Here is an 11,548-nt window from a genome sequence, read left to right as displayed (position 1 = left end):
GGTACGAGGTCTGGATGATGTTCACGATGTTCTCACAACTCGTGAAGTGGTCCTCTTGAGTCGTGGTCAGCGGGTAACTGCAGTATATATTTGACAAAGTAGATATAGATGGTTTTCACAGTGACGTCATCAAATGATAAAGTCGAAATAGCGAACTTTTACGAATTCTTATTTCACTAGGTTGAAGATAAAAAAAAAGTAAATCTCTGTACAAGTTCCCATTCCCGTAACATGTTTCATTTCGAAAATACAGCAATTTGAACTTGCGAGTTTTCACAGTGAGTGACACCAAATAGGAATGCTGTCTCGTATGAAAAGTCTCTCCTCTTGATTTTCAGCAGTATAACCATTGCAAGTATAAGAAGATATGTTTATGCGTACGTATGCTAGTTCTCGAGTGAAAGGAAAGAGCTTTTATAGAAAAAATGAACTCCAGATGTTTTTGTTGATTTCCAGCGGCCATACTGGTGCACCAAAACGGTATAGCAATATAAACTAATATGGCGTCTGCATACAAAGCTCTACAAAGGTGCGTGAAACGTTTGGGCGTGAAACTGTGGGCCACAAAGGCCTGAGAGTTGGACTTGGCTTCTTCCACTGGACGGTTTCCAATTTATTATTTTTTTTGCGTGACAGTAGTGAAAACGATCTATTGTAGAAGCGAGAGGCAAACTAACAGCAGAATTAAAATTAAAAAAAAGTATCTTGCCTTTTTGTTTTTGTTTTTGGTTTTTTGTTTTCTGAAATTGTAAGAAAAACCAAAACGCAGGCAACGGTCACTGTAACCATGTAACTTCTTAACCGACAGCAACGCACGCTGATTTGGTGGTGAAAATCAGATCGATAAGTGTCTTTGTTTGAGGTGTGAACGGAGTCGATGATATTTCGCATATCCAAACTGCTCAAACAAGTTGAGTTATTGTCTGCTTGATTTTGAAGGGGGTTTAATAGATCAAATTCAGTCTATTCGTGCTGCTTTTGAAGTGAATTGTGTATGATACTTGCATTCCTTCCTCATCCCAAGCAAAATAAAGCACATGTTAATTAATTTAAGATGGCAGATTCAAGATGGCGGATAGTTACAGTTCCTTCTTTAATTCAAAATTACGTCATGAAGCCACTGCTGTTGTTAAAACTATTATCAATATGTTAGTCAACTTAACTTTATGATTTTATCAGACACCTTACTATTTAAGTTTTTTCGCTTTATGGTTACTGTAGGTGGAACATTGATGAAATTTGGATTCTGCCAATAAATTCGACAATATCAGCAATGTCAACCAAGTCATACAGAGAACGAATCCCACCGAAATCAAGAAACGTTTTTTCATTTAACAAATTTATTTATTTTTCTTTCATGTTACCATCCCAAAGTAGCAGATTACTTATTAACTCAAATGATAAAATATCCATTTCATTTCAGATAGGCCAACAGCTCAAGAAAGGTTTTCTTAAGATCGTGCCGTCAGAACCATTTATTGGAAAGAATGTAAAAATCCAAGTGATGTATAATGGGAGAGGAATGGGAGTTAAAACTTCTGTTTGTCTTAGAGCAGAAGTCTATGGCTGCGAAATTCCTCAGGGTAAGACTTTTTGCCTTTCTAATTTCAATAGAGAGGAAATGTGTGACTTCCTCTTACCATGGTAGCAAAATGTCTGAATTTTGTCTTTCTTGACGGAGAAAGCCATTTGCATCATCATTCGATGGAAGAGTAGTATGCGGTCACAGGAAAGCTGTCATACGTGTTCATTTTTTTTTGCTTACCATATTTGCAGGACCACGGTTTGTTGAGATCCAGAAATTTTGCTTCCATGGCATCGTGAAGTAACGACTGTAGGTGCAAATCCACTGTAAACGGACGTTTAACACTTTTATTTTTTTAAACTATTCAATCTGTACAGAACAAGGATGTGCACGTTGTTCAGATTAAAGCAAAGGCAACGAAATGCTTCAAAAGCGTCGTTACTTCGGGTGAAATCGCTCCACACTAACACATCGTGTAACTTCGCACAAAAAACAGCTTATCACATGACCTAACAGGCAGGAAAAAAAAAAAAGGAGAATCCAGCCGCGACAACGACTTCTACTCTCTTATCTACTATACACCTTATTGAAACTTTTTACATACTTACTGTTCTTTGAAGCATTATCTACGCCCAATACCTTGGTCGAGTGACTTAAAAAAAGACTAAGTAAACATTTTAAGCCGCGTACGGATGTAAAATCATAGAGCTCTTCGAGAAACTCATTTATATTTGAGAAATGTGATTAAGTATAAGTAGAAATATTTATGAACTAAAAAGAAAAAGAATGCATCTCACACTTTCCCTAGCTTATCGCAAATGCCCGAATAAGCCCCAGTTACAATGCCCCCTCCATAAATGAGCACCCCGTTTAAGGTAAAAACATTCAATAAGCGCTCCCCTTCGAATAACAGCCCTCCACACCCCACCCTGTCTTACCGATTATATGGTTTACACTGTACGTATCTTTTAATCGAGTGTAGCTAACATAATTTGCAACTTCTAAGTTAGCTAATTAATAATTTGAGGCCAACCCAATGTCGGATGTTACAGTCAAACCAAGTCAAGTGTACCCCCCAAGATTCTATCAGTGAATTGATTATTTGAAAAATGAATCCGTTAGTCGTTCCCGTAACTGGTGTCAAATTCAAAGCGGCATTTCTGCATGCGTAATGAGCAGTGAATATTTTACGAGAACTTCTCTGTATTTGGTCAGATTGGAAATCTTTGAATGGATTAAGCTTCTTAGAAGACATTTACATCAATTTCAGGAAAATGGAGCTGGTAGAAATTTCATAACTGCCTCGCGTGTGAATTCACGGCTCATTACACATACAAGAATGCAGAGATCAATCTGAAATCTACAACTAGCAACGTATTCAACTTTTGAATAATAAATTCATTAATATATTCTTGGGGGGGTACGCTTGACCTGGTTTGACTGTAAAAACCCAGCTCCTCGGACAATAGTGGTGGGCTTCATCATAGCGACATAAGTAGATGTCGATCATTTACGGAACTTTTGTGTATAATATTCTCCCGCCTTTTTTTTTTTTTCTAAAATCGTAACAGGCTACAAGCTTTCTCCTCCTCTCTTTGTCTCTACTAGGGACCCTCATGTTGACAGGCTAAAATGTTTTTCCTACCAAAGACTACTTTTGTTAAGGTCATTCTTGGATAGGATGCAGAGACTAAACTTGTCCAGATAAATTTTGAGTTATTGGGTTCCAACCAAACACGTCGTTGAATATAATTTCTACTTGTTTTTTTTGTAGGTTGCCTGTTAACCGGCTCGGCAGTTATTGTAAAGGCTAATGGCAGGTATTTAAAAACGCATGTGAAGAATGTTTACAGATCAAGAAACCAATTTAGAGTAATTGATCACAGGGGAGTGCTTAGCACAAGAGACGCAGTTCTGGATGAGACGCCAGATCCTGCCAAACTTACACCGAATACGTTGGTCCTGGGAAAAAATATTGGCTCAGGTTCTTTTCAGAAGGGAATTATTGAGCAGAAGGATGGAGCAAAGTATTTGATAAAAACTAAAGGCGTTATCTGGGCAAGTGAGTTAAATGATGTTCGTCTTGCCAAGTCACCTGAATTTTGCCTTCTTTGAGCCAAATGCATCAAGAGCTTGTAAGCAATGCCGCGTGTCGCCTTTTCTCGCGTGGGGTGATTTTGGAAAGCTCTATAGGTTAGAAGAATTGCGGTAATGTTATGTAGTTAACTGAATTTAAGGTATTGCTGTTTGTTGATCAAATAATAAACTTAGATTAATTCTGAGCCATATGTCGGTCATGGGGATACTAATAACATGGCTTTGACTTGTGCGGAGGTACAAGTACGTTTCTAGAGAAAAGGAGAACTGAAAGCGCAGCGTGTTCTCAAAAAAATGTTCATGTCTTTTTCCCTGCTATTCAATATTAGGGAATTACAAGCTTGGGGGTTAATAAGTTATTTGAATATGAATTTTACGTCAGCCGTTTGTTAAAAATATCAATTAGGCAAAAACACTCCTGCTCTTAACATATATAGTGCTATTCCTTTGCAAATATCCAGTTCAGTTTAACAAACGGTTCAAAACCGACAAGAAATATTGAAAACATAAATATTAAATAATAAACTTGGCAACATGCTTCATAATGGACCGAGAGCGGTCGTTCTTCTTTCCTCAGATCCACTACACGGGTAGTGAGCGAAAAAGTAAAATTATACGAATTAACGGTATAAAGGAGGGAATAAGGGGGCGGAGAGAGGAAAACAAATCATTATTTTTATTATTTTTCTTCTTTAGGAGCGTGAAATGTGTACTTGTCGAGAGTTAATGCTCTCAACTTACGAGAAGCAACAGTATAAGGACATGTTGGGTAGTAAATGGTGTGGGGGAGAAGAATTACATAGGCAAGGGAGTTGCATTAAGCTAGTAACAAGACTAGCCTGAAAAGGAGAGCCAGGGGTATAGCTCAGGGAGCCAGGGGTATAGGTCAAAATCCCTTGAGAAGGGTTCCTACTCCGGCCTCTTTAGAGCCGCAATCACAATGCCCAAAAAGAGGTCCTTTCTCCTCACAAGAGGTCATAATCCCCTTAAAGAAGTCCTTAGCCAAGGGCCGCAATCCCCCACCTCTTCTCCATCACTGGGGTCATAATCCCTTGGGAGAGGTCCTTTGTCCTTAGTTAGTTTTAGCCTGACTCTTGGTTAAGGTGGAAACCATGCGTACCCTGCAAGCAGTGGATTCTCCTGGCCGGACGCTATGCTACAAACCCAAGCTGAGGTTTCCATCCAAGCACATACTGAGGGCAAGGAAATCAAAAGAGACCCTCTCCTGGTCCAACAAATATCGAAAACATTAATATTTCGAAGAAAGTCTCCTACGGAATTGGCGGCTTGAATCGAGTGAGACCATTTATCAACACACATTCAGCTACAAAAATCCATCAGGCCTTAACTTTGAACGATAAACGCAACTGGGCAATTTCACGTCAAAGCGTCCAAAAACGGCAGAGAAATACATCATGATTCCCACTCATAGTTGTTCTTTGGTTATAAAACCTACTATTTTTTGTTTTTAACATTTGTTTGTCTCTGCTTTGTTTGTTTTTTTGTTTGTTTTTTTGTGCGTTGTTGTTGTTTTCTGCTTCTGCTGCTGTTGTTTTTACGTTCTTGTTGCTGTCGAGTCGTTGGATCCTGCAGCGAATTCGAAAACGTCGCTAAAAAAGTGAATTTACGTTCTTCCTGTCTTTTTCACGGTGATTACTATATCAAAAGCAGGAGTTCCGAAAACGATATAAAATCTTGTCCTCGCTTGCTTATGCGACGTCCTCCATATAATGTACGTTGTAGAACTAGGCCATTTCACGTCATAGCCGCATACGTGCAAAATGAAAGTGAAAGTTCCTTCTAAACCAATTTTGTTTGTTTGTTTGCTTTTGAGACGTTCTCGTTGCCGTTTTACGAAACAAGAGGAAGTGATGCCATACGTTTATGTTCAGTGGAAAAGAAAACGGTTGGTCGCAGCGGTTTCTCTCGCTCCGACCTGGACAAACCACTGCTCAAAGAGTGAGACTGATCCGTTCTGCGAGTCTATGGGGCTAAGAGTGACCTGTAGGGGAGCACTTCATCGTAATCAAAGATTTATTTGTTTGTCAATTATCGAAATCAACTTCCTGCGTTAAGAAATTATTGTCAAAAATCAGACAGAGCTTATCACTTCATACCAGGAGCAAATTACATCTGCCGCTAGCCGTAACGGAACACATCTCCTGATGGTAAACTATTAAAAAAGTTTGGGCATGAAACTATCCGTTAAAAAAAAAACAACAACAACAACAACAACAACAACAATAATAAATAGATACACAATATATAGAAAAAAATAGATTTGTAATTGAAGACTTAAAATGATGTCTAAATATGTGACGTGCGCAAGTCACGGGGAGGGATGGTTGGAACAATAGGGCCATTTAAACGAGGAAAAATAAGACGCGTCTTACTTAGGACACGTCCTAAATAAGACTCAAACTATCCCGTGTAAAGGGCACATTTCGTTTGAAATTTAGCTGAGACGCATCTCATCTAAGAATAGCCCCTAACACCTGTTTTTCGATAAGTCGCGTCTTAATGTGCCGTTTATACGGGATAGTTTGCGTCTTATTTAGGACGCGTCCAATGAAAGACGTGTCTTATTTTTCCTCGTATAAATGGCCCTAATGTTTCAGACAGAGCCAAGAAAAGTGTGCCAGCTAACATCAAAGGGGTGAATTAACATCATGGGACAAGGTTCATATTCGGGGCATGAGAATTGATTGACAGTGAGAGAGAAAGCAGTTCCAATTGGTGCAACTGTATAGTTGCATTGTTAAAGCACGCGTGATCAACACTGTCACGCTCTCTCTTCGACGTCACACGATCCAAACATTCGATCACTGGTAACGACTTGATGTTACGGAACACTAATATTTATTCAATATAGATATAAGTATCTACTAATTAGCATAAACTCGTGCTCCCTAACCCCAAATAATAACCTGATCACTCATGGTTGTCCCATTAGCTTAAGAGTGTTAAAATTATGTGGACAAGAATTGGTCTTTACAACCTCACTTTTGGTTCTAATAAAATGAGTTGAACATAAGATTATACGAGGACTTGCACTTAGTATCCAGCGGCTTACTGATATTATATGCAGGTTCGTGGCCGTGAATAGCGTTGAGCACTGATTGGCTTCATCGACAAGAGATCTGGATACGAGATAAAGTGCCAAAAGGCGTTATGTTACGTAAGGGGAAAAGAGCCACCGGTGATATTTGACGACTTGGAAAGAAATGGGAGTGGCCAATCTAAGATACCACGTTATTCCCACCCCCAAAAGGAAAACTCAAAGAGAAGTCAGCCAAGTGACCAACCATTTTCAAGGGAAAATGCAATGATTTTCGCGACACTTGGCAGTGTCATTCCATTTATTTTCGTTCTGCTCTTTATTCCACGCTGCTCCCTAATGCCTGAACGACTGGAACCGTATTACTATGATTGCCATATCCGCTTTGTAATGCCTTACTCCAAAGAAACGTTTGAACCAAGTTTTGCTTAAGATAAAGTAGAGCCTGAAGAGCTCGTTAAATTTTTGATTATCTTAGAGTGCATTTAGCACTTATTACTAAATGGCATGACTGATTTCTTCCTCTGCAAAGAGAGATCAAGAGAGAATCATACATACAATCATACATCCGTTCACCAAAAATGCCCGCGCCGCACATACAAATTGGGCTAAACTATGAACCTGTCCATCCTCCACCCCACCCCCCACCCCCCAAAAAGAGGGATCGTGTTTCATTTCGCTTAATAATTTTATAAGTGTGTTTTGTCAAACAAAATAAAGTCTTAGCAGTAAGTAGCCATAACATAGATAACTCGGTAAGATTACTGAATTCCTCTAAAAATAAAACAAAGACTACACGCCATTCAAACAATAAGTATTCAATTGATTTAATTCTGACGTGCTGTACATTGTTCGAGAAAAAAGAAAAATCCTCATGATGATATATATCTATAATATCTATTTCCTTACTTTAGAAGCCCGTTTGGTAAGGGAGTTGCCCTAAAAAATAGTATTTTGTTTGAATGCATGATCTCTGGTCGTCTAGCTCTAAAGTTTTTTCATCTCATTGCATTGGAAACTGCTAGCTCGGCGTGAAGGGTCCGACCAAAAGTTCGAGGATATGGAGTATCCGCACTTTCATTAGAAAAGTGTAGAGGACGTTATGTCTTTTAAGCGGAATTTTCAGGAGATCTTTTCAACCTATAATCGGATTATCTTGGTAATAAAATGTGAAATAACATAAACCTCCGAAAATTGTTGGTAAGTTATATACTAGAAAAACTCCGACCTATCCCGAGCTTCAGAAATTTCGAGGCAATGTATTTGCTCCTTCAAATAACAGCAACCTCGTCCCCAGGGCGCTTTTCCCTTGCTTTGAGGTGGGGCGCGGACGAGAATAACAGTTGCTAGAGAACTTACTGAATGCTTTATTGTTTTCTCCACGGGTACGGGTAGGCTAAGATGTTTGTCATATAGTCATATAAAAGACATACCAACCAGTTGAGATATTGGCATTACAGATTTTCCCGGTAACTTGGCCGTTTCTCTGGGGTAAAAGACGATCTATCGATCTACCGCTACGAGTACGTCGCTGAACGTAGCATCACCCCACTGCAAAATCGCCATACAGTGATTAATCCATTCCTCTCACGCTCCGGCGTAGAAAGCAAATGGAGAAATGTTATGAAGGCACTTCAATTACACTTAATTACACCTGCGAAGGTTTGACCTTAAGAAATGCCTTTTGGCGGGAACGGGGAAGCCTGGTTAAAAGCATTGTTTTTCGTTTATTTTGGCTCTTTTTCTTAAATATCGAGCCAAGATTTCATTCAATCAAATAATGACTCAATTAGTTCGGAGTCCTTCGTTCAATAATTTTGAATAGTTTTTCGAATGTTTTTAATGTAGAAAAATTGGGGGGGGGGGGGAGTATTGAAAATTTGGGAAAATTGGAAAATATTAGATTTGCGTGGGGTTATTAGAAAATTAAAATATGAGGTGAATAATTACAAATACATATACCAGACAAATAACACCAGCCAGATAGCCCACCATTTTAACAAGGTGCCTCTGATCCCAGTAGCGGACTAGGTAGTTTAACTGTACATCTTTTGTACCCTGATTTATTTCCTTCCTAAATTAACATCAAGTCAACATCATTTCCCCCCAAAACACCCAGACTTCCCCCTTAAATCTGTAGAGACATCTGTTCTTGAATACGTTCCCAAAAAAGGTTTGTTGCTTTCTCGACAGTTTTTCTAAGCCTTTTTTGTTAATTAAGTTTTTGTACGGTTTTTTGGAACAAGCCCAAACAAAATTCAGCGACAAAGACATTTGTTGTCCTTGTTAGTCCTTTGATTAATAAATCCCTTCCACTTCTTTGTCCGTCATTAGATAGTCTGTTTGATTTCGTATAGAAGTAATACTTTTTTGACTTTGACTTAGAAGTCCGAATTGTACCCTCTCTAACTCGAACCTCGTTTTAACTCGAACCCAAATCGATTTCCCCTGGATTTCCGTCTTACATTTACATCGTCAAAACTCGTGTTTTCTACACTAGTTTTAGTAACGTGTTGTTTACAAAGTTGCAACTGGAAATTTCGGTAGAATGAAATGTTTTGCCTGCCGGCGGGAAAAAGTGGAGACCGCATGTGTCATCTGCATTTTTTTCGTGAAATACCGTTGGATACAGTTTTCAGTAGCTCTTTGATTGGCTGTATTCTCTTTATGGCATGGGACAAACAGGTTTAATGAAGCAGGAGAATATACTCCAAAATCTACTTGGTGTCTTATTAACAGAGAATTATTTCAATTAATACCATCTTGTTGTAATGCTCGGGATGAATTGTTATCTAGTAATTTTCAGAAATGTTTCATTTTATTTATTTTTTCTACGTGGTTGTACGCTTTTTCATAACCGTAAATTTTGTGGTCATGCAAATAAAGCTTATTCTTGTTGCGAGTCAATCCATAATTTATAGTATAGAGTCTTGTATGCCGTTTTTATCATTTACAGTCTTGAAGTGCAGCCATCGATTTTGTTTTCTCCTAGCTGTGATCATATGCTTGGCGTAAGAGTCTTACCAATTCATATGCAGAGGATTTATCACCTGACTAAATTGAACTGAGAGGTGCGGTATATTTAAGACTCTATAGGCAGTTCTATGGCCTTTTTCACTCGATGCATGGCAGTCGCCTGCCTCATCCCCACCTGCTTGCTGACTCTTTTGAAGATCTTAGTGATCTCATTACTTTTAAAATTCCAGCCTCACCCTCTTCAATTCTGAGTATGGGTGGATTTCCCATGTAGGGTAATTTTCATGAGTGTAAGAAAGTAAATTTTTACGCGCGTCAATAAAACAGGGGCGATGGATAGAAGCTGTTTGCGCCCAGGAGCCTCCTGACTTCGCTCAACTTTGATTTCCATACATCCTGTATGTATTGATTCGGGCTTGGAAATTTAATTGACGTGGGTGCGCTAGTGAAAATTAGGCAACAGTGAAAATCCAGCCTAAGGTTCGGCGAGCACATGTATAATAGTAAGAGAAGCCTTTTTTTTTTAAATTACAGAATAGCTACCATTTTTTTTGTTTGGGAACGTCATGAAATTCAATCACCTGCTTGTTGTCTCTAACCAACTCAATTTAGTGTGACCCACAAAGGATACACTTCAACTGAGACGAGAACATTGCCAGCAGGTCCAAAATTATCTACGGACTGGATAAAAATCTTACGAGAATCGCAGTTTTTTTGCAGTTGCCGGTGAGTATAGCGTCACCACTAGGTGCCCTTTCAGCTGTTTAGCGATTACAATTTATGGGACCTTATCAGCCTTATATCAAATCGTAAAGATGTATACAGTCGAACCAACAGGTGCGACCACCTCTCCTAACGACCTCCATTATTTTTTTCAGTCGACGTTCTATCATTTTCTATAGTTTAAACCTAGCGTAAAAGATCCCCCGGGCCTGGAAAAGACCACCTCTCGGCCGCGTAAGCGACGATAGCCCGAGATAGCCACTGTTATTTTCTATTGTTTTTACCTCTTGTAGCAGACTACCTTACACATGGTCAAATCTCTATGTTCGCACAACGAAGAACTTTTATTTAAAGTTGGCAATCCCAGCAAAAAATAAAATAAAATAAAAGCCCAAGCACATGAAAGGATTCTGGCAGTATTGGTGAAATGACGTCACCGGCCTGGCAAATATGAGACATCATATTTAGCAAAGTATCTGGAATTACACCATCATCATCAATGAGGCAGATTAGGCATTGAGAATTTAGAATAAAATGTCTTACAGTGGACAAGTAACAGCTACATGTTGAAGACTGGAGAAAATTGTTTACACAGGATATTTATTATCTGGTATAATTCCCAGCCGGTCTAATAAATATGGTAAATTTTCATAGCGTCCAATGGGGGTGGATTCCATACCTTCGTAAAAAAACAAAAAAACAAAACAAAAACAAAGTGCCTCAGACAGTAGTTGCTTACTGTAGATACCGACAAAACAACACAACACCTGCTCCATGCAGTGGGACCAGCTCCGGGAAGACACCTGGAATCAGTAATAAATAAATATTAAATAAAGCAAAAGGTATAGGTTCATGATCTGAACTAGACATAGTTGAAGGCAAGGACTAACGAGGATGAGGATATGTACAATGCCATACGGGTAGCATACGCGCAATGATGAGAAAAAAAAAAAAAAAAAAATGAAGAAAGCTGCGTTGAAAAGTAGGTTCGATTAAGGTCTTTTCTCCAGAAAAATTTTATCTTTAGAATTGATGGTAGAGCATAAGGATGCATTGGACACTTCTTATTATCTGGGTATTGGGATGCACCTTGCACCTATCCCGTAGTCAATGACCGTTGGGGCGCCACGGACGTTGCAACCCTCTCCCTCCATTTTTTTTTGTTTTCA

At 38.9% G+C, this 11,548-nt stretch overlaps 1 protein-coding gene across 1 annotated transcript in view; it reads left to right on the top strand.

Moving 5' to 3' along the window:
• The window catches only part of LOC140938736 (sushi, von Willebrand factor type A, EGF and pentraxin domain-containing protein 1-like), a 19,008-nt gene extending 14,837 nt beyond the window's left edge, over window positions 1-4,171 (top strand). Inside the window, exons 16-17 of the mRNA XM_073388256.1 lie at window positions 1,424-1,583; window positions 3,300-4,171. Of these exons, the coding sequence (XP_073244357.1) occupies window positions 1,424-1,583; window positions 3,300-3,640 (501 nt within the window). The 3' untranslated portion in view covers window positions 3,641-4,171. The remainder of the gene's footprint in view (window positions 1-1,423; window positions 1,584-3,299) is intronic.
• The last annotated feature ends 7,377 nt before the right edge of the window (window positions 4,172-11,548 follow it).

Source organism: Porites lutea, chromosome 5 (assembly GCF_958299795.1).
Source record: "Porites lutea chromosome 5, jaPorLute2.1, whole genome shotgun sequence".
In the NCBI taxonomy this organism is placed as follows: Eukaryota; Metazoa; Cnidaria; class Anthozoa; order Scleractinia; family Poritidae; genus Porites; species Porites lutea.
Note: the sequence above shows the minus strand (reverse complement) of the source record. Positions and strands in the feature narration are given on the sequence as shown.